The sequence below is a fragment of the Sapajus apella genome, unplaced genomic scaffold (genome assembly GCF_009761245.1).
Source record: "Sapajus apella isolate SASKATOON/1434 unplaced genomic scaffold, GSC_monkey_1.0 scaffold8, whole genome shotgun sequence".
Classification (NCBI taxonomy): domain Eukaryota; kingdom Metazoa; phylum Chordata; class Mammalia; order Primates; family Cebidae; genus Sapajus; species Sapajus apella.
In genome coordinates this window covers 11,359,035-11,385,652 of record NW_022436948.1, presented here as the reverse complement: position 1 = coordinate 11,385,652, position 26,618 = coordinate 11,359,035, and the positions used below count along the sequence as shown (strand labels likewise).

General features: G+C 47.2%; 1 protein-coding gene across 4 annotated transcripts in view; it reads right to left on the bottom strand.

Annotated features, from left to right (window-relative positions):
* Positions 1 to 20,153: 20,153 nt before the first annotated feature.
* RCAN1 (regulator of calcineurin 1) overlaps positions 20,154 to 26,618 on the bottom strand; it is a 96,628-nt gene continuing 90,163 nt past the window's right edge. For 2 of the 4 annotated variants that reach the window (XM_032276950.1, XM_032276951.1), the window contains exon 3: positions 24,940 to 25,526. In XM_032276950.1, the coding sequence (XP_032132841.1) occupies positions 24,996 to 25,526 (531 nt within the window). In that variant the 3' untranslated portion in view covers positions 24,940 to 24,995. Of the gene's footprint in view, positions 21,878 to 24,939; positions 25,527 to 26,618 lie in introns of those variants that run through there. The other 2 variants (XM_032276953.1, XM_032276952.1) reach the window with 2 other exon arrangements.

Genomic DNA, 26,618 nt, shown 5'->3' with positions numbered 1-26,618 from the left:
TGCCCTTTAAGGATGAGGAGCCCCTGCTGCTCTCCTTGGTGTGAACATAAACTCCAGTTCTTCTGGGAACTGCCTTAAAGACAGCAGAAACTGAAGAGCAGAGAAAAGTGGAAAGCACAGCCTTGCATGATGGTAAAGGTTGAATCCCTGCCTTAGACTTTCTCAAATTTATTCCTGTCTTCCTGCTCCTCTGACCCCCACCTTAGCCCAAGCCCAGATGGCTCTCACCTGCATTAACCTAACCGTCTCCTAACCCATCTCCTCTCTTTGTTCCTTTCCGATGCACCCTCCACTTGGCCAGCTGCCAGAGGATCTTTCAAAATAACTAATCTTACCATTCTTTCCCCTACAAAGCTTCAGAGGCTTCCAGTCTGGACTCCTTAGTGACACATTAAAAAAATCCCTCTATGTTCTGCCTCTGGCTGGTGGCTCTCAAACTTGGCCACACTTTAGGATTCTGAGGAGCTTTAAAAACTGCCCTGCTCTGGTTTAGTCAGTCTGGGCTGGGTCCCAGGTATCTAGAGTTTTAGTTTTGTTACCCAGGATGTGGTGACTGTTTCTCGAGTTACTTGCAGATTCCTGAACCCCTGGCTGAGAGTGATTTGTTTTCTAATCTCATCAAATTTAAGAAGAGATGTAGAACTTGCCTTGAGGCTTGAATTCTTTCTTCAGTTACTCTCCACTGTTGGTAGTCAGTCTTTTCCATTTGAGGGTCAAAAATAAGGAGGCCTATTGTATTTCCCAGGCCGGACCCCATAGTGCATACAGTAGGTTTTAGAGGGGGAGATGGGAGTGAAGATGGGGAAAGAAAAATGTGGAAACCTGAGTCTAGGAGGTTGCTTGCTAAGTGTACCAGAATATGCCACCCCACATGTGCCTCTTTGGCAAATAATTATTTTGAGCTGAAGGCTATTGAGAACCAGCAGATGCAGGAAAGCTCTAAAAACAGGGTCTAAGTTTTTCTTTTGTAAAAGATTGTAGAGGTGTCTCCTTCTCCCAGGAAGAAGACTCTTAATCCTCATCAGAGGAGAAGGTGCAGACTTAGATCTGCACAACAAATCTTACTAAACAATTCTTGTTTACCATCCCTTTCCTGGTTACCTTCTCATAAGTTGCCTCTCCTACACGGAAGCCCCAACCCCCTTTTTTTGTTTTAGTCTGAGATGGTATTTAACCCCAAGTCTAACCACACCTTTCAGTCACTCACCTCTGAGAGTTCTCATGTGTACAAAGACAATGAACTTGTAAGTAAACTTGTTTCTCTCTTGTTAATCTGTCTTTGGCCAGTATAAGTTACAGGGTTTCAGTTGGAAAATCTAAGATAAGTAGAGGAAAAGATTCCCCCAACACACTTACATAAATTATGGACCCAAACTGGATACCAAGCAAGGAGGAGCAGGCAGCTAACACTTAACTCCAGACCTCCTCAATAGCTTGCGGGTAAGGGTTTTGTTTAGTTTTGATGGAGTCTCTCTATGTCACCAAGGCTGGAGTGCAGCGGTGTGATCTCAGCTCACTGCAACCTCCACCTCCTGGGTTCAAGCAATTTTCCTGCCTCAGCCTCCTGAGTAACTGGCACTACAGGTGCCCACCACCACACCTGATTAATTTTTGTATTTTTAGTAGAGATGGGGTTTCACCATGTTGGCCAGGCTGGTCTTGAACTCCTGACCTCAGGCAATCCACCTGCCTTGCCCTCCCAAAGTACTGGGATTACAGGCACGAGCCACCATGCCCAGCCACAGGTAAGGGTTTTAAAAGCAGGAGGCAGAAGTTATAGGCAAAATAAAAAACCATGGAGACTATACATTGGTTCAACCTAAAAAGGTGGAACATCTTGAAGTGGGCCCACAGGTCATAGGTGAATCAAAGCTTTGTCTGAAAATATGGGCTCAGTAGAAAGGAATGTTAGCTCTGGCTCATGGGTGTGACCTCCTCCAGGCCCATCAGGGAGAAATTTAAAACAAAGAATGGTAGTCAGAATTCAGTCCTCAGTTTTCCCTTATCTGAAGTCTCTGTGCCAGTGGATTCACTGGCAGAGGTCCGGGTTTCTGAAACTACTCTGGGGCATAGATTAATGGCATGAGACTTTTTTGGGGGTGCTGCTTCACCAGCCCGAGACCTCTGCAGCTGGCTGCACCCCTGCCTGGGCCTCGCTCAGCTCTGGATTGACTGCTGGGCTTGCTCCATCCACTTGGCCCAGCAGGCTGCACCCAGCTTACCTTACCAGCCACCATAGGTGAGCTAGGTGTGAAGTGGCAAGTGTGCAGGGTCCAGTCACTATGCACAGCCAGGTGCATCAGCTGCTGCAGTGGAATGAGCAGCTCCAGGCACTGGCATCCAGATGAGAACAAAGTAGCACCTAAAAACTTGGAGATGCCAGCACCCATGAAGCCCCAAAGGGGGTGATACATCACGTCACAGCTCTGGCTGGGGGAGCCCTGAGGTCTAGACTCCTGGAAGGGTTGCAGCTCTTCTCTTCTTCCTGCCATTCACAATGCAGAAAATGGAGGTATGTTAATAGCTTGTTCGGTCCCACTGCCCTGCTCCAGCCCATGGCTCCTGGGAGGGCCTGGCCACACTGCCATTTCCCATCATGTGGGATGGATGCCCAGCACTGGTGGAGGGTGGGAGGGCCTCAGTGTTATAACAGCTCCTTTTGCACCTGCCATTTGGTGGGTCCTGGGTTCTTGTCCCATGTCCATAAAGAATGAGGTTATGCTGACAACTGGAGAGTGAGAAGGCAGAGAAGAATATTATTGAACAGCAAAACAGCTCTCAGCAGAGAGGGGACCTGAAAGTGGGTAGTTCCAATGTATGGCTGAGTCTGGGGTTTTTATAGGCTCAGAATGGGGAGGTGTTGACTATAGGTAGCCTTGGAAAAGGCAACATTTGATGGGTTAAACAGCATTATTCTGAAAGAACCAATTGGGAAAGAGTGGGCAAATGGAAATAGAAGAAATAGAAGTTCTCACTCTGGTCGCTGACTCCATCCAGAACTGACAGCCTGGTTTTCAGGCTTCAGGCTGTCTTTGGCTTCGAGGTTGGGTTTCACTGGGGACCTGCCCCTATCTGCCTGGGAATTTGTCTGTCACCTGCTGCTATCTTTAAGATGCTATCTTTGGCTGGGTGTGGTGGCTTATGACTGTAATCTCAATATTTTGGGAGACTGAGGCAGGCAGATTGCTTGAGCCTAGTAGTTTGAGACCAGCCTGGGCAACATGACAAAACCTTGCCTCTATAAAAGAAATAAAAAAATTAGCAGGGTGTGTTGGCATGTGCCTGTGGTCTCAGCTATTGAAGGAGCTGAGATGAGAGGACTGCTTGAGCCCTCAGGTTGAGGTTGCAATGAGTCATGATCACACCACTGCACTCCAGCCTGGGCAACAGAGTGAGACTCTGTCTCAAAAAACAAACAAACAAACAAACAAAAAAACAAAAAAAGATGTTATCTTTAGTTTTTACAGGGAGCCAAACATCCCGTGATTCTCACTTCCATGACTATTGTTTTAAGCTACTGTTACTCTTTTGTTTATCAAGTTGCTCATTTACTTCTCAGGGCTAGCTAGGTGCCTGGGATTTCCCTTTAAGAAACTCAAGATTTTTTAATTTCCCTGTTTGGTGCCAGGGAGCCCAGTCCCCTAAGAGGGGTCCCTGCTCCATCTCACTTATGAGAGCTTATGAGACAGCAGCTTCAGAGCTGGCCAGTAGCTCAGGAGGTTGAACAGTCAGTGGCAGGGAAAAGGAGGGCCAGGTCACTTGGGAGATAGGAGCTCTTCCACCACTGGGCTGGGAAACCATTATCTGGCAGCACTGCCACTCAGTGGACTCTCAACTTCTCCTTAATTTCCTAGGCAGTATAAGGGCAAGCAGGAATAAAAGGAAATTGAATTTTCACTGGTGCCAAAAGGCAAAGAGTAGTCTCTCCCTCCCTTTTCTTAGAGTAGTTCCTTTATAATCCTTCCTCTGTCTATTTGGGAGGTACGTAAACCTTTCTGAAAGATAAGCAAGCCCTTTGCCACTTTTGCTTCCCAGGAGTGTGTTTCTTGGGGGCTTCAGAGCCATTTTTTGAAATGTGAACATCAAGATGGGTGGTGCCCTGTCTCCTGCCTCTCTGGGAGTTTTGCCTAGGAGCCTGGCTCCAAGCTGTAGCATGTGAGAGTTTTCTTTTTCCTTTGGATGAATGCAATTAACACATATGTAATAGATTCTGTCTTCCTGACTATGTAAGAGGGTGATACATTTTTTTTTTCTGTCTTTGCAATCTCTTTAGTGGATTGCTTTTGATGTGTGTTGCAATCTAGTTTAATGCATATGTAATAATAATACTGCTTTTTTTCCTTTCCTATATTTTTGGACAGGTTTTCTAGATAGGCAGATTTTATTTTAAATTTCCCCAACAGCAGCAAGTCCTAGCACATCTCAGCATCATCCCAGCCACCTCCTACCCTTGGGGAGGAAGTTTGCCAGAGACATTAAGGGCCACTTCCAAATACAAGAGAGTCATCAGACATCTGTCAGGAGGGAGAGTATCCAATCTCTAGAGATGGAAATGTCAACCTAAAAGGAAACAGCAGAGGCAGAATTAATGTAGAGAGTTTATTTGAGCCAAGATTGAGAGCTGCAGGCATGGACACACTTCCAAGTTGCCTTGGGGAGTACTCCGGAGGACAAGGAAGAGGCTCAAGAAAAAAGGATGAATCAGGAGAGAAGCAATTACAAAAGCTGTTCATCAGCAGTTCTCATTAGTTTTCAGAAATAACATTGGTTAGTGATTGGCTATACATTGTTGCAACTTGGCGTTAATCTAAAGCCCACATAGCAAGGGGCTTCAAGAGGTCATTATTTGCATTTCTCTGATGACCAGTGATGATGAGCATTTTTTCATATGTTTGTTGGTACCTATGCAACAATCTTGCATGTCTTTCACATGTACCCCAAAACCTAAAATGCAATAAAATAAATTTAAAAAAAAAGAAAGAAAATTCTATAACAATGCTCAGGCCCATTCCTACCCTGTAGAGCATGCTTTCATTTTAAATAAATCTCTGATTTTGTTGCTTAAAAAAAAACCAAAAAACAAAAAACAACAGCAACAACAAAAAAAGAGGTCAATATTTGGTTCCAGGGAGTGTGAGACCGGATTGTGGTCACATGTTAAATGCCTCTCCAGGCCTGATGATTTAAAGGGCTCACATTCCTCAGATAAAGTTTTTTTTTTTCTTTCTCAGATTGAAGCATTCTGGTGCTCTCAGCCTTCAGATAGAGAGGAGTGGAGACTTTCATTCCAGATGGGTGCTTGCCTTGGTTGTTTTAAATTCATGTGCAACCAGGCTGCTTCTCCAATATAAAAGCACCCCTAAACAAGAGCCAACAGTCTCTGTTGAGGCCTTTCTACCCTTCAAGAGAACACCAAAGGGTATTCTAGAAGGGTGTTCTAGAAGGGTGTTCTAGAAGGGTGGTCTAGTCCTTCCTCTAGGTTCCTAATCCAGTCCTGGCTGGATTACAAGGACTTCAATTATTTAGCACTGTGTCAGGTACCTAGCTGGCACTCAGTAACTGTTCAGAGAATGAGTGAATAAATAAATGAATGATTCCAACAGATGAAGGAGCTGGCCTGAAAATGACCTGACCATTTGCCAAAGTCACCCAGCTTGTTAGTTTCTCACCTCCTGACACCAACCAGGATTAAAGGCCAAAACCTAGATTGCCTTCTCATCCCAAGACATGTCCTGTCCTTCATATGAGTGTGGATTTATGTTAGAGTTCTTGTCATTCCTGATAATTCCCTCTTGTGCCTACCTGGATGGAGTCTCCTTGGGCTATGATTAGGAGAGCAAATCTCCAGCCTCTGCACTCACTCAACTGACTCCACCTGATGACTTGACCTATTGGTTCCTCCATCAGTCAACACGAATGCACTGGAGACCTACTGTCCATTGTTCTCTGTGGCCATATGTGAAGTGCAAAGACATGCTCAGGGAACTGGCCTGAGCCTGGAATTCAGCCAAGGATGGTAATGACACATGATCAGAGGTCACAACACACTTTTTAAAGTCACAGCAGTTTCCCTTAAGCATGGCTTTAGAGTCTCTGAGCCTTCCATACAAATCTCACCATGACTACTCTTAGAGATAGCTTAAGCCTAAAGGGCTTTCCCTTCTGTTTGTTCTCATTCATGACTCAGCACCACACTTTTGACACCAGATAGGTGGGACTTTTTCCCACACACATCAATCAAGCGGTTCTGCAGCACACACCAACGTGATGTCCTACACTTCAATGCAATTCTGACATGAACTACCTGAAGATGGCATCAGGTCCCACAGAGAGAGGGCTCGGTCCCATAAGACTCTCCCCAACCTCGCGTACTAATTGCAAGCCCTAGGACGTGACCTGTGCCTCTGACCAACTGGCTATAAATTGGGATTCCTACAATCCCCCTCCTTGGGTTCAATTAATTTGTTAGAGCAACTCACAGAATTCAGGGAAACACTTTGCATATGTTTATCCATTATTATAAAGGACAATACAAAGGGTAAAATAAATAGCTGGCTGAAAGGAAGGCACAGGGTGAAGTATGTGGGAAAGAACAAGGAGCTCCCAGGCACTCCCTAGGCGCCACCTTCCAGGAAGCTCCACGTGTTCAGCTAACTGGAAGCTCCCCAAACTCAGTCCTTTGGGTTTCTGTGGAAGCTTCATTATGTAGGCATGACTGACCACATCACTGGCCATTGGTAATCAGCTTAACCATTAGCCTTCTCCTGGCCCTGGAGTTTGGGAGTGGGGCTGTAAGTCCTAACCCTCCAATCATGTCTTGGTCTTTGGGCAACCGGTCCCCATCCTGAAGTTACCTAGAGGACTCATCCACCCATTACTCATTAGCATACAAAAGACACTCATCACTCTGGAGATTCCAGCTGTATATCAGGAAACATGGATGAAGATCAAATATATATTTCACAGTATTAAGCTGCCATCACGCATGGGTGAGTGTTTTGTCACTCACAGGCTCCTTCTTCTTTAGAAACCACCTGTTTTCCTCTAAAGAAAGTAGATTTTTATGAAAAGTAGGCTGTTTTGGGGTCTAGAATTTCAACATATGCACCAAACCCTTTTCTTCCCTCTGACTTTTTGGAGGTGCACCTCATCTTGTGAGTTTGTAGCACCCCAAACCAGTAAGCACACACATTCAAACACGTGTACATGCTCACAGCTACCCACTGGTAAGCACCACCCCGCATATCCAGTCACACAGATGTGAGAAGATGGAGAAATGCTCATCTTAGCTGGTGTGGGAAGTCCTCCCTCTGTCAGCTGAGCCCACATGGGAAAGATCCCCAGTCTCTTGGCCCCACATCAACGGGCACGGGGCCTTCAGAGGAAAGGGAGGCCACTCAGTCGTGGAGGGAGAACAGTCTGGACCTGGGCCTGTCTTTGAGGGATTCCAGAGGGTAGAGGGTGAGGAAGAGGAGTTGGGAGAGTGAGATGGGAGGATGTCACACAGGATGAGACCCTTCCTTTCAAAATACAGGAAAAAATCCTCAACATCACTAGTGATGAGGGAAATGCAAATCCAAACCCCAATAAGACACCGCTTCACACTCTCCAGGGTGGCCAGAATAAAAAGGCTAAGAACAAGTGTTGGGAGGATGTGGAGAGATCAGAACCCTTCTACGCTGCTGGTGGCAACGTAAAGTGGTACAGCTGCCTTGGAAAACAGTCTGGCAGCTCCCCAAATCTTAAACACAGAGATATCACACAACCCAGCAATTCCACTCCTATGTATATACGCTGAGAGAAATTAAAGTACACGTCCACATGGACACTTGGACACAAATGTGCATAGCAGCATTATTCATAGTAGCCAGAAGTCAAATGTTCATCAACTGATGAATGGACTGACACAATGTGGTCTAACCAGACAATGGAATATTAGTCAGTCATAACAAGGGATGAAGTACTGAAACATGATATACCACGGATGAACCTCAAAAATGTTAAGCTAAGTGAAAGGAGCCAGTCACAAAGGACCTCCTGTTATGTGATTCATTCGTATGAAAGTCCAGAATAGGGAAATCTATAGAAACTGAAAGTAGATTAGTGGGAACTTAGGGCTCAGCTTGCTAGGTGAGGGCAGGGGCAGGAAGATGGGAGCTGACAGCTAAACGGTTTAGAGTGTCTTCTGGAGGTAATGAAAATGTTCTAAAACTGACCACAGTGTTGGTGGTACATATCTGTATAGACCAAAAACCACTGATCATACAGATTGAATGGGTGAATTGTGTACATGCAAGTTATTTCTCAGTTAAGGCATTAAGAACAAAACAAAAACTAAGAACACAGATTTTCTTTCTTTCCTATTTATTTATTTATTTTGAGACAGTGTCTCGCTCTGTCACCCAGGCTGGAGTGCAATGGCGTGATCTCGGCTCACGACAACCTCCGCCTCCTGAGTTCAAGCAATTCTCCTGCCTTAGCCTCCCAAATAGCTGGGATTACAGGCACCCACCACCATGCCTGGCTAACTTTTTGTGTTTCTAATAGAGATGGGGTTTTACCATATTGGCCAGGCCGACCTCAGGTGATCCACCTGCCTTGGCCTCCCAAAGAGCTGGGATTACAGGCGTGAGCCACCACGCCTGACCATCTTTTTTTTTTTTAAAGCAATGAGGGAGCAACACTTTGTGACCTAGGACGCATGGACTGAAAGAGAGGCAGAGGCCGGAGGGGAGCGTGTAAGGCAAGGATACATGGGCATCATGCCAGGCTTAGGGCATCCCCAAAGCTGTGGGACTGGGGCTTGAAGCCACGTTATCTAGGTCTTAGAGACCTGAGCAGGCCCAGCTGACGCAGGCTGCAAACATGCTCTCATCCTCACCTCAGTCCCCACAAGCTGCTCGCCTCCTGTGCTTGCCTTGTGGAAGTGTCCTGAGCGGTCCATGCAGATTTCTTCATCTGACCCCTCGCTTGAAATAAAAAGAGATAAAGTGAGTACAGACACCCTTACACATTACTGTAGTGCAAACGAGGCAAGACTAGATCCTAAAAAAGACCTGGCATGGGGCATCTTCCATAGTCATCCCACCTCCCAGGACAAGCAAAGGTCCTGCCTCCAAATTGCTGCAACTTTCTAAAAGTATCGAGCTGCTTAAACGACACAGCAAGGCAGTCGACTCTGGGGGAAAAAGGTTTTTAATTACAGTATTTTAAAAATAGAACATTATTTTGAAATTACTTCGCCATCTACTTTCAGGTAATTTGTAAAAGCACTTGCATGTTAAATGCTCTATATTAGGAGATTATTTTGTTCTTGAGTCCCTACAGAGAATTCTTTGGGAATGAAGTGCTCTTGTGCCTTCAGAATTATTTGGCCATAGCAGTTCCATATTGCAGGCCAGGGACTCAGGGATGCCCCCCTCTGTTCCAGCTCTTCAAGTTGGGCCCTACAGTTGGTAAGGGGACCACCGTTTGGAAAATTGCTGGGTTTCTAGACAAATCGCGTCTTTAAAATGTCTTGTCACTCCGTGATTTCTTGCTGGCCCCCTAGATCAGGCAGCTCACAATATGAACACAGCCAGGGGGCATGGAGGATGAGAACCAACCTATCCTGACAATCCTGGCAGCACGTGGGAAAAGCCAGGCCCCAGTTCTCATATGTGAACACATTACATTGTCTCCACCAAGAAAACAACCCCTGTGAAACATTTACCTGTGTCACCCACTTTGCCTTAGGTTCCATTACCTAAGGCACAGACCTGGCATTGCTCAATAGTGCCAGGCTTAGCACTGCCAGGGGAGATCTGCATCTACAAAGGATTAAAGAAAAAAAATTGCACTGGGTTATAAGCAATACATCTAATAAATATTTATTGAGTGACTATTTCATTCCAAGCATTCTGCTAGTTGCTGAGAAATCAGAAACAAATATGCTGAACTCATTAGCAAACTAGCTGGGGTGATGGGCAGGGGAGCCAGCTGTTGCAGTCTAGTTCAGTGTGGTGAGAGGTGCTGGGGAATGCAATGGCTTGGCAGGAGCCTGGGGCAGAGACATGTAGTTCTGCTTGGTGGGACTGGGTGGATGTCAGGCAAAGCTTCCCAAAGGACACAATGTTTGAGAAAGGCCCTGAAGAATGACTCGAAGCTGGAAAGTCAGAGGAAAGCATTGAAGGTGAAGACATGGGGTAGGGGAGGCACGGCACAACCCAGCAAAGTGCAGATGCCCCATCACGCCTCCAGTCTTTACCGGAGGTGAGAAAGAATTCCCAGGGTAGATGGATGCGTGTTAGGGAGGCTGAGAATGGTCTTCAAAGATGATCAGGCATAGGCTTGAAGACTTGATGCTTTTGAAGCTTGCTCTGACAGTCGTGTAGAGAAGAGAAGAGGGAGGCTTTGCTTATAATAAAGTGAGAAATGATGAGAGCTGCATAAGAAAAAGGCTTTGGGGGTGGAGCATGAGGGCATGTCCTCAAGATAGAAGAGAGGATGGCCCGGACTTGAGAGTGGTTGAAGCGGGGTACAGGGGGACAGAGGACACCTTCTGTGGCCCTAGCTTGAGTCGTGGTGTGGACAGGGGTACTTGTCATCCAGACCAGGAAGCTTGGAGGGGAAAATGATCATACACAATTCTGAAGTTCTCAAGAGACAACTGGGTAATAAACAAGGATGAGTGTGAAACAAACAAGGACCTGGGTCGCGTAAGCTCATCGGGACATCTTTCTGAAAGAAGTAAAGCACACCTCTAATGGTGACAGAAATAACCAGAAATCTGCGAGTCCACCTCGAATATATTTCCTGGGGAACAAATGATGGCTGTGGGGCAGGGTAGCTTAGAATGTCCCTTGCACAGGAGAGGACCTAGAGAAGAGAGATGACATTTTGACCAGGTTGCATTCAGCTTACAGCAATACTTTCGTTTTAAATGCTCCCCTGCATGATAAGAATGGAGTTTATGTGAGGGGTGAGAAAGTCTCAGTCACTTAGCAACCATGGCATACTTCTGAAAATATTTCAAAGTCCTCTACTCTGGCTTTTAGAATGCCTTCTAGAGCAAGTACCATACGTAACGACACCACTACCTGGAATTATACGCCATCTTTCTTCAGAGGCACACGAGGAGCTTAACATATGACCTTAGGTCTAGATTAGCTGCTTGTTTCATGCATGCTGTTGGTGTTTCTGGAAGAACATGTATGAGGTGATTGCTCTTGAAAGGCTTCAGAACAGTCAAGATGGTTTGTTGTTTTGGGGTTCTTTTTTTTTTGAGACAGGGTCTTGCTCCGTTGCCCAGGCTGGAGTGCAGTGGTGCAATCTCGGCTCATCGCAACCTCTGCCTCCTGGGCTCAAGCAATTCTCCTGCCTCAGCCTCCAGGGTAGCTGAGACTATAGTTGCATGCCACCACACCTCGGCTTTTTTTTTTTTTTTTTTGGAGAGGCATGGTTTTTACCATGTTGCCGGGCTGGTCTCAAACTCCCGGGCTCAAACAATCTGCCTGCCTGGCTGCCTTGCCTCCCGAAGTGCTGAGATTACAAGCATGAGTCACTGCGCTGGCTGAGATATTTATTTATTTTTTGAGATGGAGTCTTGCTTTGCTGCCCAGGCTGGAGTTCGGTGGTACAATCTCGGCTCACTGCAACCTTCACTTCCTGGGTTCGAGCGACTCTCCTGTCTCAGCCTCCGGAGTAGCTGGGATTACGGGTGCACGCCATCACACCTGGCTAATTTTTGTATTTTTAGTAGAGACAGTGTTTCGCCATGTTGGTCAGGCTGGTCTCAAACTCCTGACCTCAGATGATTTGCCCGCCTCAGCTTCCCAAAGTGCTGGGATTACAGGTGTGAGCCACCATGACTGGCCTGGGTTGTTTTTCTTTTTTAATAGAAAACATGCAAAAAGAGAGGACACAGTCATTGGACAGTATTATAAAAAATAGTAATAGAAGTGTATATAAATGATGCAAAATGCAATACAGCAAGAGGTCTTTTTTAATTCTTTTTTATTGATATGTTCACTCAAGTGTTCTCCTCATACATAGAAGCAGGTGGTTATTTTGACTATAGCATTATAATTTGAAGTGTTTATGCTTCATTAATGATACAAAATTAGCAGAAAAAAGATTTAAATTGATGTTTTAATTATCCACTGTGATAACAGACCACCTAAAAATGTAGTGCCATAAAACAACAACTGTGTATTTTTTTGCACTACTCCGTGAGGTTTAAAACAACACAAATTCATCACCTTGGTTTCTGTGGGTCAAAACCACCCAGATTTATCATCTTGGTTTCTGTGGGTCAGAGCTACAGGTATGGGTTGGCTGGGTCCTCTGCTCAGGGTCTCGCTAGGTTGAAATCAAGGTGGCAGCCAGAACACATGTAGTGTCAGTAGAGTCCATTTCCTTGTGGTTTTAGAACAGAGGTATCCTCTTCCCTGCTGGTTGCTGGAAGGTACCCTCCCTTGCTTCCCGTCCTCAGCTTCTAGAGGTTGCCCTCACATCCTAGCCATGTGGCCCCCCACCCTCATCTTGTGGCAGCTCCAGGCCAGCAGGGGGTGCCACTGCTGCCTCCAGTGTCCTTTCAGGGCTCACCTGATTTGGTCAGGCCCACCAGGATAATCTTCCTTCTTTAACTTTTATCTTAGGTTCAGAGGTACATGTACAGGCTTGTTACATAGGTAGACTTGTGTCACAGGGGTTTGTGGTACAGATTATTTCGTCACCCAGGTACTAAACTTAGTACCCAGTAATTATTTTTTTCTGATCCTCTTCCTCCTCGCACACTCCACTCTCAAGTAGGCACCCCCGTGTCTTAATCTTTCTTTTTTTTTGGACGGAGTCTTGCTCTATCACCCAGGCTGGAGTGCAGTGGCATGATCTCGACTCATGCAACCTCACGGGTTCAAGCAATTCTTTTCTCCTGGGTTCAAGTGATTCTCCTTCCTTAGCCTCCTGAGTAGCTGGGACTACAGGTGTGCCACCACACTCGGCTAACTATTTTCCATTTTTAGTAGAGACAAGGTTTCACCATGTTAGCCAAGATGATCTCAATCTCCTGATCTTGTAATCTGCCCACCTTGGCCTCTCAAAGTGCTGGGATTACAGGAGTGAGCCACTGCAGCTGGCCCAATCTTCCTTCTTGATGAACTCAAAGTCAAACCAGTCCGGATTTTATCCACATCTGCAAAATCCATTTTTCTTATAAAGGAAGGGAATCACAGAAGCGCTACCCCATTGTAGTAGAGTGCTGAGCCACTGCAGGCAGAGAGGATTGTCCCGCCCACACTCATGGGGAGAGGGTTATAAGGGCCAGTTCACCCCCTGCGTGGAAGCTGAGTGTTGGGGGCTCACTTAGCGCTCTGCTCACCACAACCCCCCCGCCAAACTCACAACTTTATTCCCACCCATCCTGTCCCTCCAGCCCAGGGGGCACAGACTCCAGCAGGACTTCAGCTGAGCCCAGGGAACGCTCTGGTGACTGGTGGCAAGAGACCTACCTCTTTGCACCCGGGACGCCCACCTGCTGAGACCCTCACCTTCTCCCACACGACCCCGAAGGCCCTGTCCAGGTCACCTCTGGCCTCACTTTCCATTCTCCCCTTCTTCGTCCCCTCCTGCCAGGGGGTCCTTCTTGACGTGCCCAGACACGGTGGGTGCACACTTGCCCGGTGGCCTCTCTTCTTTTCCCTTTGCCTGGAATGCTCTCTTCCCAGTTACCAAAGATACTCAGGCTCTCTCCCCCATTTCCTTCAGGCCCTTGCTCCAAAAGCTCCTTCCTGGTGAAGCCCACCCTGCCATCCTCCTTAAAGCTTCAGCCTCCACCTGGGACACTTCCTCCCCCACAGCCTGCCTCCTGTCTCTCCTTAGTCCTCTTGCAGCCCGCACAGCTCAACGCAGGCAGCAGGGGGCGCTGCTGCCCTGGCTGGAGTGCAGCCACCAGCGGCTGAAGCTCACCCACATCTGCTGGGGCCCAGGATCACCTTTCTTGATTCCAGCTCTCCCCTGCTGTCAGGACCTGGTGGTGGGAGGCGCTAGGCCTGAGGCCTCCTCTCTCCCTCCTGGCCCCAGGGGAGCCCGGCCCTGCTCCTGGGAGGGTGGGGGCAGAGGCGTGGAGTGTGGGCGCACAAAGCCAGGATTTGCCCGGCGCAGGACAGCCTGGCACCTGTCAGTGGATGAGCGTCTCCCCCATAGCCCGATGTCTGGGGCCAGGGTGGGCATGGAAGTGGGGGCAGAGGGTGCCTCACTGAGGAAAGGGCCTGTGCAACCCCCTTCTCCTTTCTCGTTCTCCTTCTCCTACCCTGTTCTCGTTTCTGAAGCCTCCTCAAGCGCACTGCGGTGTCCACATCATTGGCGGCAGGCGGCTTCTCTTCAGGTGGTCCTAGGAACTTCTCAGAACTTTTTCAGTCATCTTTCTGGTCTCTTCCTCCTGAGCATGGTTCCCTTGGGTGAGATCCAGGCCACACCATTCAACGCCCTCCAGGACAGGCCAAGGGGCTTGTCTGTTTGATGGTTGCTAAGGTTTGAAAAAAACAGTTGAGCCGGGCGCGGTGGCTCACGCCTGTAATCCCAGCACTGTGGGAGGCCGCGGCGGGTGGATCACGAGGTCAAGAGATTGAGACCATCCTGGTCAACATGGTGAAACCCCCGTCTCTACTAAAACTACAAAAAATTACCTGGGCATGGTGGCACGTGCCTGTAATCCCAGCTACTCAGGAGGCTGAGGCAGGAGAATTGCCCGAACCCAGGACGTGGAGGTTGTGGTGAGCCGAGATCGCGCCATTGCACTCCAGCCTGGGTAACAAGAGCGAAACTTCGTCTCAAAAAAAAAAAAAGAAAAGAAAAAAACAGTTGGAAACGTAATCCTCAAAGCAACAGTGTTGCTGTTTAGCTCATGAGGGCTCCACCTTATGAATGGATTCTTTCCTTCTCCCGGCCCGCCCACCCCTCTGTCGCAACCGCAACCGTGTGATGCTTTCCACCACGTTGCTGCAAGAAGGCCCTTGCCAGATGTGGCCCCTCAATCCTGGGCTTCCCCGTCTCCAGAACCATGAGCCAAGTGCATTTCTGTCTGTTACAAATTACCCAGGGTGTGGTTTTCTGTGATGAGACAGTGTTGTACCAGGGCCTTCTTGCCCAGACAGCCAGCCTGTAGGAGCCTGCATGTGAGGCCTTGACATCCTACAGAGTAGCAGTTTGAGGTCCAGCCTGCTGAGTAGGCACTGCCCTGCGCTGCACACGGGACCCTGCTGGGCCATGATGAGGATCTTCACTTCTGCCCTCACTTTTGGAGGTTAGCAACCCTTTCTCCCCCTTCTCCGTGAGCTTCTGCAGTTGAAGTGAAGGGGCTTCAGACACACTTGAGCTGAGCTGAGAGCAAAGCATGTCCCTCAAGGTGACCTTGGCACATGGTCCAAATCTAAAATTCCCCTGATCAGGGTGGTGAGCCATCGCCATGGGTCTGTCTGCCTGGCCGTGTACGGCTCTCCTTCGAACTCACCTAGACCCTTGCTCCAAAGGACTTGGGTACTCTGCTGCAGTCATGCCGGCATTGGTCGGTAGGAGTAGGAAGTTTCCCAGCGCCTGAGTCTTTAAGGAGGTCTGCTGGTCACCGCTGCTTCTGCCTTCTTGAGAACCATCACCCTCGGAGCATCTTGGTACTGTATCCCAGTCAGGAGTCAAATTGCCTTGTTCCCGGGGGGGAGGAAGACTTATTTCCAGAAAGCACTCTCATTGTTTCATAATTTGTGATTTCCATCACTGGCTCAGTGTCCCACCCACGGCTCAGCTCATGTGGCATGACCAGGCTGGGACATTGGGTCATCTCATTCTCTGAGTGTGTGGCAATATTGTTTTATGGTGTAATTTCCTTCCTGAGAAGATATTCAGTAATTTTTAATATTCAGGGCTTTAGGCAGAAGTCAGAAAATCACTCTCCATGACTCTCAGCGTTTTATATAGCGTCGTTTCTTGGTATCCATGGGGTTTGGTTCCAAAATCCTCTGCAGATACCACGATTTGCAGATGTTCAAGTCCTTTAGATACAGTGGCATAGTATTTGCATATAACCTATGCATATCAGCCAATCATAGATGGTGACTGAAATAATCTCTTGATTACTTATAACACCTAATATGATGTAAAGGCTATGTAAGCAGTTGCTAACGGCATTTTTATTTGTTTTATTTTTATTGTTGTTTCATTAATTTTATTTTGGAATATTTTTCAGTCCATGGTTGGTTGAATCCACAGATGCAGAAGCCATAGGCACAGGGGGCCAACCACAACTATGTATGCTGTTCTTAAAGTAGCAACATCTTGGTTCTGAACGTATAAGAAATCAGGAATCTATTAGACTTTAAGGAAGTAAATATGGTACAAGTTGATTTTTAAATTTAGCAAATGATCATAGACATGTCAGTGTCGTACAGAAAATATTAATTGGAATGCTCACTCTCTAATTTGCAATGCTGCTTTGCCTTGCTGTATAATGTGTTTTAAGAATGTTATCAAAGCATTATACACTCGAAAAATGTTTTTAAAAGGACATGATGATAATTAAGACCTTCTCCCCAACTCCTGTCCATTATCCAAGATAAACTTTTTTTCCTTTATCCTGATTTTAAAATCAAATACTTTATAGAGGCATACTTTACATGAAGCAAAATGTACCCTTTCTAAATATTATAAGTTTAATGGGTGTTTGACAGATGTATACAGCTGTTACCATGGCTGCGTCTTTACCTAGGTTTCTACATTGCTCAATCCAGATACAGAGTGTCTCCTTCACCTTGACAAGTTCCTTTGTGCTGCACCCTCTAGCCAATCATCTGTTTTGAGAACAGTTTTAAAATAATGGTTTTTGTTCTTTCTCACCAATGAGCGTAACCTACGACAGGGTATCTCTTTCTCTCTTTCACTGCTTTTGCACCAGCTGCCTGACAATTTGTGGGATTAAAGCTCTAAGCCGCTTACTGGCTCTTCTGACTAGGGAGAGGGAACAAGCGCCATTATTTTTCTGTTCTTTTCAGTGACTGCTCACTCTTCTTCCTCCAAAATCCCAATCCATCCATCCATCATCCATCCATCCATCCATCCTGCCATCTAGCCAATTCACTTGCATGTGGAATGTCTACTGTGAGCCACTGGCTACCAGGAATCCCACTTCCACCCAAATTATGTTTCAACAGGGAAGACAAACAATTTAACAGTTATGATTAAAAAAAAGAAAATATACCATACAGTGGGAAACAATGGGGCATGATGGGAGACCCAGCGGGAGTAGCTGGCAACGATTCTTAGGGGGAAGAAACATTCCTAATGGACACCTGCAGGAGACATATTAAAGAGGCAATTATTTCAGTAACACTTCTTGTGACAGCAATAATGCACAAAGCTTCTGGTTCCCAGGCTGATGGGTCTGAAAGTCACTGAATCATGAATGTGCCCAGGACCCATGCACTGTTTTGTAGGCAGGGGTTCAGTAAAATGTGAAACGACCAACATTCAACAGGCAGAATCGTGCAGAGTGCATGCTTTGGCACTGATTGAAAGCGTTTCTTCAATAGCTTTTGATAGAATTTATTACTAATCTGATGGGAAACAGCTTAGGGCCATGTAAAGAAGAAAATCAGCCCCTAGAACTGTGTGGCTGGGCACAGAAGTAGCTGCTGGTGATTTAAACAGGGGTGAGCAGGACATCGTGGGCCTCGTTGTGGGGTTAGCAGAGCCGGGCTGGGACAGTGAGATCATTCTCTAGGCAGAGAAAAGACATAACATGGTAAGTTAAAAACACTGAAAATTCTGTGCTGCCCGAGTACAAATGTCAGCCAGGGGGGCCTTGACACTCTTGAAAGAGGGATTTGAGCAGTGGCTGCCGCATCTACTTGGCACTGGTTTGCTGTGTGGAAGCGTCACCAAGTCCCTCATCAGCATCTTGAAAGAAGGAGAAATGGTGGACACAGGTAGCATTTCTCAATCACTTGTGAGTAATTTCCTTCTGTCTTTCATAAACACGGCTATACTGAAATGACCTTTCACGAACAGCAGGGAAGGACTGCGGAAGAAAATGAAGTATGTGAGAAGCAAATCCATCTACCTGATTGCCATGTAACTTTTGGTGAGTCACAGTGAGAATCTGAGATGTGAATTAAGGATTGCCAAGAGTGGTGATAAACTCGAAAACAGTTTTCTCCATGTTCTACTTTAGAATCACGAGGCCAGAGAAGCAGGAGGGAAGTATACTTGTTACTCGCAGTGTACTTTCTTCCTGAACAATTTTTAGGATAATTAGGTATTCAGTTTCCACCTGAGGCGCTGACCTTTAGGTGAATGTTACTGGATATGCACCTGTGATACCCAGGCGAACTTTCCACGGCTTCTGTGGGCACTGTGAAATATGACAGACTCTGGCTGCCCATTCACTTTTGGTCATAACATGCCCATAGAGTGCTTTTAATCTCCTGCAATTTAACATAGGAGAAAATCAATTTACTCTGTAGTGAGTTCTGCACGTTTCATGTAAAACTAAAGCTCTCTGAAAACCCAAATCTCCTGTGGGCAGTAATTCACACACAATATTCTGGAAATGTAAAATCCTAAATGCCTGCTGACTTCAATTCAGTGTTTATAGCCTGCAACTGAATAGCTCCATGAATTGCTCAGCACCTCTCCATCTACTGCCCTTCGCTTTGATTTAGCACTCATTTCCAGGGGCCGATTTTCTTTTCTTCCACGGCCCTAAGCTGTTTCGCATCAAATTAGTAATAGATTCTATCAACACCTCTTGAAGAAACACTTTCAGTCAATGGCAAAGTGTGCACTCTAGTGTGCACTCTGTATGATTCTGCCTGTTTAATGTCGGGCGTTTCACATTTTACTGAACCCCTCTCCCACAAAGCCATGTGTGGGTCCTGGGCACATTCATGATTCAATGACTGTCAGGCCCATCAACCTGGGAACCAGAAACTTCGTGCATTATTGGTTTTACAATTTCAGCTGAGGCTGCCGCAGAACAACTCAAAAGACATAGGGTGTCCTGAGTGAGCCTGTTCCTTGACTTGTTTTTTTTTTCAGACGGAGTCTCACTCTGTCACCCAGGCTGGAGTGCAGTGGCACGATTTCAGCTCACTTGAACCTCTGCTGCCCAGGTTCAAGCGGTTCTTGTGCCTCAGCCTCCCGAGTAGCTGGAATTACAGGTGCCTGCCACTGTACCCGGCTAATGTTTGTAGTTTTAGTAGAGACAGGGTTTCACCACCTTGGCCAGGCTGGTCTTTAACTCCTGATCTCATGATCCACCCACCTTAGCCTCCCAAAGTGCTGAGATTACAGGCATGAGCCACCACGCCCAGCCTGACTTGTATTTTATATTTTAAGGTCCATTGGCTTCACTGGCAGTGGGACCACTGACTTTTCCCTACTTTATTTAAGGGGACCTGCTGGGGGTCTCTATTTGGATATTTCCTGTCTTCCTTAGAGGGGTCAATGCCTGAATCTGTCCAATAATCAGCTTTGACCAACTTGATTGACGTGAGGATTTTCCAGCATAATTAAACCTTGAACATATATGGCTTGAAAATATGCAAATGCTCTTAGAAATGACAGGATGGTGGTTCTTATGAAAGGGAAAAAAAGTTCATAGATGAACACCTAATGCTAATCTTGATCAGGATTAATGTCATTTGCTAGATTTTGGCAAAGAAACACTGGGTTATTTAGGCTTTTGTGGGCTTCCCAGGAAGGTCACCACCATTTGAAATGAGAGTCCCAGGGGAAAAGCTGCCAGAGATTAAACAGGAGGCTTATCGATGCATCTTCTGAAGAGAACTGGCTTCTGTAACTTAGCATCTTCCATGGACACCTTTTCTAATGAAAGAAAGCCCTTCAAATGATGAAAACCATTGCTGTTTTGTGGAGGTACTGGTGAACAGGGTTTTCATCACAGTAGCATCCACCTACACAAAGGAAATACTCAAAGTTCTGATTTCAGTTTTATCCATTTTCTTCTCTTCCAAGTGATGCATTCTCAGTGTGGCGGACCCTCTGTGAACCCCAGTACAGAATTAGGAGTTTGTAAGCTCAAACAGACAAAGGCATGTGTCCTCCTGAGACTGCGGAATTTAAAAGGTTCACAGATTTATCCTAGAAATCAAATGACAAACAACTTTTCCATAAGGAGCATACTGTGCCCATTTATTATAGAATGCAGTTAAAAAAAATATTTTTTGAGGTTAGCCTCTCCAGTTTAAAAGCACTTAACTAGAAACACCTGGACGGTGATGCAATGGTCTCTCCCAAACAGGCTCCCTCATACCAGGTACCATAAACAGGGTGTGAGAACGTTCAATCAATTTCTTGATAAAAACGATCAAAGTGTTTAATAAAACCATCTTCCAAATTTCCAAAGCATGCATTATTACTTGGCATTAGGTATTTCAAAATGACAAACTTTGTTATGGTATTGTAAGGCCAAAATATAATACCTATTTACCAGACATACACATTACAACTAGAAAAAAATTACAAATGTTAACCTAGTATAAGAATTCCAGCAGGAATTAATGGGGAAAGGCACTGCATCCCTCTCATATCACCACAGAGCTACTATCCACTTGACATGCTTTGAATTCAAGTCCTGTTAGACATGGGGACAGCATTTTCTACAACGGACGATTCACAGGTAGATAATACCACTCGGTCTCCCATTGCCACACTTTTCACCCAAGCGTACAACTGGTATGAATATATGCCATCAGCTTTATTTACAAGTTTTTTCTTGATGTCTTAGTGGGGTTAAAAAAAACCAACTATCTCAACCAACAGTTTCCAAAAAAGTTTTTGGCTATGATTCGTGTATAGAAACCACCACACCAAAGAAATAACAGAAACTGATGTCCGACCCCAAACACCTAAACTAAGATGTCTCACCCACTACAAGTTGGCAGTGAAACTGCTATTCTCTGAATTGTATAAGCTAAGCACTACAGAGGAACTTCAGATCAACTGCTTTTGCAGAAGCACAGGTTACATGTTGCAGTTTAGGACACCGAGTGAATGTGTTCCTGTTGCAAAGAGCGTCGAGAATCCGAGCATCTGGGGAAGATGATACGTTTCCCAGGTGCTTTCCTGGCTTCCCAAAAGATGTAAAACAAGGGTGTCACTTCATATACGAACAAAGGTTAGTTTTGAAAATCAGTAATATACATGCACGAACATGAGAACATGAGGGAAGAAAGGAAACGCGACAATTTCCACGCTGCATTGCTGCTGTTTTCACGGCCTCTCTGCACTAGGTGGCTTCCTGTGGTACCTCTTCCCACCAGTTGAGAGTGGACCCTGCGGGCTGCTTAGAAACAGGAAGCTCTCCCCCGAACCCACTGACCAGCCTGCCCTTGGCACAGACAGAACCTACCAGAGAAGAACAAGTACAAAACACTGTCATGATCAGTTTTCTCAAGACAGTCCCAAATGTCCTTGTGCAGTCACCACAAACTCGGGGATTGGCCCAAGCCATTCCTGGGTGCCATGAACAGTCACTGGTGTGCAGCATTAGAACAAGGGGACATGGCCTTGATTCTCTTCTGAGCAACATGAACTGGGATTTCTGCCACCCCGATCTCGGCTCCCACCTCCGAAGAAGTCGTGACCGGCCACCTCCATAGCAAAAGATTCCTCCCTTGAGTATGATTTGGAATGCATCCTCGTCGCGTGCCAGTTCAGCTAAGGTGGATCGGCGTGTACTCCGGCCTCCTGGTCTGGATAATTTTTGGCTTAGGTCTCTTCATTCTCTCCATCTCCTCTTCTTCCTCCTTCTCTTCATCGCTCTCACATACGTGGACCACTACGCTGGGAGTGGTGTCAGTCGCTGCGTGCAATTCATACTTTTCCCCTAAGGAAAGGAAATAATTGCAGGGTCACTCAGACGAGTCCTTGGGAGTCAAAAGGCAAACATAAAGGAGCATGCAGGGCTCTGCTGGGCCAGCCGCTCGCGTCCATTCAGCTGGGCTGAGAGACACAGCCAGACATATTTTGGATTTGTATTTCTTTGCTGGCCCATTCAGGAAAAGAGATATTTCCATTGCACATGACTGTTTCTAGTTAAACATTCTGGGAGTCCAGGCACATGAAAGGTATAGAAGGAATGCATTTTTCTAGCTACACTTCGCATGTCCACCAGGCACCTAAACTACCCAGAGAACTCCCCCTCTGTCAGCATTTTCTCAGGTGTGAACGTGAGAAACTTCGGTTCGGGAAAAAGATGGATGAATATATGCATTTGGAAACAGAACCCTGGGCCTCCTTCAAGGGGCTCCTATTTGAGGGTCTCAGTGCATGCCAGGGAAGGTGCCACGGGAGGCCCTGCAGCAGACGCAGGGGGTGCTGCACGGAGCCAGCTGCTCTGGAAACGTTTTTAACCTCAGGATCCTTGTTCTTAGGACAACTTCTAACCCCCCGACCAGGCGTGTCCTGCTGTTCTGTGTCAGCCTGAGTTCTACCAGGTTGGCCAAGTTCAGACCACTCTGGTCGGGCAAGGGTGGGGTGAGCTTTCTGCAACTGAAGAACCCGGCAATGCAGAGTGAAGGGGCGTGGCCTCCCGCTGGGGTGCCGCTCTGGCCACAGGAAGAGTGTGCATCTCTGCTGCTCATGAAGGCAGCTCTGAGCCTGACTCCTTAGTACCCAGGGTTCATGGCCACTTTATTCTGCTTCCCTGGGCACCTCAGTTCCCTCGTCAGTAAAGGAGACAGTAAAGGTATTGACTTCATGGAGCTAACAGCATGAGTCAGTGCCCGAGGCACTGAGAACACGGCTCACCACATGCTTGTCCAATCCATGTCACCTAGTAAGAAGAGTGGCCAGGTGCAGTGGCTCACACCTGTAATCCCAGCACTTTGGGAGGCCAAGGTGGGTGGATCACCTGAGGTTGAGGGTTCGAGACCAGCCTGACCAACACAGAGAAACACTGTCCCTACTAAAAATACAAAATTAGCCGGGCATGCCTGTAATCCCAGCTACTCTGGAGGATGAGGGCAGGAGAATAGCTTGAACCTGGGAGGCAGAGGTTGCGGTGAGCCAAGATCACGTCATTGCATGCCAGCCTGGGCAACAAAAGCGAAACTCCGTCTCAAAAAAAAAAAAAAAAAAGAATGGAGGATACATCGTTACTGGTGCAATGCTGGGAGTTGTAACAGAACGCCAGGGACCTGCATTTGGGGCAGGTGGTGTGCTTCAACCTGCTCCATTCCCAGGGCGGCCCCGGGATGAGTTGTCCTCCAGGGCTTGGGATTCCTTTGTCGTTCTGGGTAATTGAGGAGGCACCTTGCCAGCCACTGTGTGCCCATCACATGACTGATTTCCACCGGGCAAGAGTGGCTCAGCAGAGCTTCCCACCTCAAGCTGTACCGGCTACTCCTCTAAACCTGGAAGGGACTTTTACTCATAAAGAAGGTGGTGGTCTTTTCTCTATCGTACATGGGACTGGAATGTTGTTATAACTGCATTCAAAAAAGCAAAGGAGCTTCAGCTTTCTGAGAGAGAGAATTCAGGCCTGCGGAGTCAGACAGATTGCTGGAAATGCTGGTTAAGAGCCTCTTATAAATCTCCCTCTTTGCAAGTCTCTTATCTAACTACTCATCAGCCCAAATCCAGAAAGCTCAGGGTTTAGGATCATAATTTGCAAAATCTCTGTAATCCTGTTGGCTGAAAAGCACAGGTGAAATATGAAATCTCACTTAAGCTTATTGTTAAGTGAACCAAGGACAAACTGAGTTTATTATGTCTGTTTCCTAAAAAGCCTTCTCTAATAAGCCCTCTGTGAAGGAAGCGGTAGATTCCGGAGTATGAAGAACTTTTATCAGCAGCACTTGCCTCTGGAACAGGTGACACCTCTCTGCAAGTGAAGACCGTGTTTCCTCCCATCCCTGACCTAGGGAGAGACTCCACACCCTCAGCCCTGCTCATGCCCCCTGGCCAGGCGCTGCTGTTGGGGGAGCACACGCTTCCTCACACTGACCATTTCTGATCTTGACCTTCACGCCACAATTAGCAGTAAGTAATGTGACTCTTGCTTTCTCCCACACAGGGAATTTCCATTTTTCAGAAATGTAATGTTTTCAGTATGAAACTGCTGATGGTCTAAGAAAATAACACCCACAACCCAAGGGAACATCAGATTGCTGGTCAAGGAGAAACGAGGAGCTGATGGCCTCAGCATTTATCTGATTTGCTCCATGGACAGAGCAGGACAAGGCCCAAACCTCTTCAACCCAAGACCCTCCTTCACACCTGCCTCCTCACTCAAACCCTAGCGGACAGGACAGGAACCACCTACATTTTATGGTTTTCAAAAAACCGGCCCTGAGCGCTGACTGCCAGCCAGGCACAGACTGAAGTGCTTTTCACTCCATGAGCTCATCTATTGCTCATGATTTCACCTGGGAAGGCCCACATTTTGGACAAAGAGCCCAAGGAACCTGCCCCTCCCCCCAGTGCTCACACTTCTGTCCCTCCAGAGGATGGGAACCTCCTCTTTGGCAAGGTCTGCAGGGGACCAGCCCACGGGTCCTGGGGTGGGGCAGCCTGACTGCGGCTCTTCCCTCACTGTGGCCTATGGCTCTCCTTCCTACCAGAAGCCAGGTGAGGCTCATGCCTGGAATCCCAGCACTTTGGGAGGCTGAGGCAGGTGGATCACAAGGTCAGGAGTTAAAGGCCAGCCTGGCCTGTAACATGGTGAAATTCTGGCTCTACTAAAAATACAAAAATTAGCAGGGCATGGTGGTGCATGCCTGTAGTCCCAGCTACCCCAGAGGCTGAGGCAGGAGAATAGCTTGAACCCAGGAGGCAGAGGTTGCAGTGAGCCAAGATCACACCATTGCATCCAACCTGGGACAGAGCGAGACTCCATCTCAAAAAAAAAAAAAAAAAAAAAAAAAAAAAAAAAAGGCCAGGCGAGAGTCACAGGAAAGGGTGAATTTACCTTGATTAAAAATAACATTTCTCAAAGGGGGCATCTATTTTCCCTTTCCAAAGTCCAATCCCTCATGCCTATCTGGGGCAACAGGACCTGGGGCCGGGGCGCAGGCCTCCCACGCCAGCTGTGCTGAGTGGAAACAGGAATGGGTTCCTGGGACACTACTGGCGGGGTGGTGGTGCAGGGTCCCCACAATCAGCCCAGTCTTTTTAACCCTGCAGGTGGCACCAAGAGGCAGGCATGCTCCCAGCATAAGGGACAGTGGCGCAGAAGAATACAGAGAGAGACAGCTCACAAAACACGCCTGCACCAGCTCACAAGAGCTACAGGGGCAGTGGGGGTGCTGCTCTCCAGTGCAGGGAAGCATCTGTGTCTCCCCCTGCCCCCCTCCCGCCTGAGGGCCCTGCTCACCTGGCCCGAGCTTGGAGATAGCATATAAGAGATCATAGTTTATGACTGGGGTTGCGTCTTCCACTTGTTTCCACCCCACTGGCGGAGAGGCGGGAGGGGAGATCAGAAACTGCTTGTCGGGGTTTGGTGGAGCCAGGTGTGAGCTTCCTATGTGTAAGGTCTGAAGAGAGAAAAGCAGCACAGGTCAGCTGTAGCCAGGGAAGACCTGCAGTGAGGCAGCAGCTCCCGATGACAGCTCCCGGGAGATGGGCAGGTCAATGTCCAGGTGTCAGGACAGGTGTGATTCCAGGACCTATTGTAATATAGTCTGTAAGGGGGATGGTAAAAGGATGCCTGAACTCTGGTTATGGTGCTGGCAGGATGACAGCCCGCTCTCGGGGCTGTGGGACTCACAGGCACAGGGACTGTAAGTAATTATACTTGACCTAGATGGACAGAAAATCAGCAGAGGTGACTTTAGTATATGTGGAAAGTTAAAGTCGCTATCGTTGAGGTCAGTAGGGCTTTTGGAATCAATTTCTCCCTGCTCGTCAAACCACCGGGGCACACTCTGAAAGTCCAAAGACTAAGCAACAGCTCTGAGAGGACACAGCTTTTCAGGGACAGGGAGCCAGGGCTCCCCCCACCTCAGGCTTCCCTGCCGAGTAGTGGTCCGGAGCCTCCGTCCCTGGACTCCTGATCAGAGTCCCCTCCCAAAAAAAAGCCACCTCCCAGGAGACTTTAAAAAATAACACTAAGGAACAATAACCTATGCTCCTACTTTGGTTTTAAAAATGCTGCCAGTGATGAGAGGGCTGTCTGGAGAGACCTCACCTCACAGGCTGTGAGGTATAGGTTTTCTCTGCATTTCGCTATTGCCTTCCCCAAATTTTCACAACAAATACGCATTATTTCACAACCAGAAAAGGTCAGAGGAATAATAAGTAATTATTTGCATAAAATCTCATCCAGGGTAGAAAGGAGTGTACTCACAAGGGAAGCCCTAGGCAGCCAAGGTCACAGCTCAGCCTGTGCCACCCAGGGCAGAAAGGCTGGGGGTGGGGCAGGGATCCCAAATGCTTTACTTTATACCTAAAGGGCCCAGCAAATTCACTGTCCTCACTCTGGGGAAGAAAAGCCACTTGGGCTCTCTGGCGTGGAGCCAGATGAGACTCCTTTCACTGTTGGGAAGCCTTTGGACAGAGTCCTCCCCCATCCCAGCAAGGCGTGTGTGTGTGTGTGTGTGTGTGTATGTGTGTTTGTGTGTCGTGTG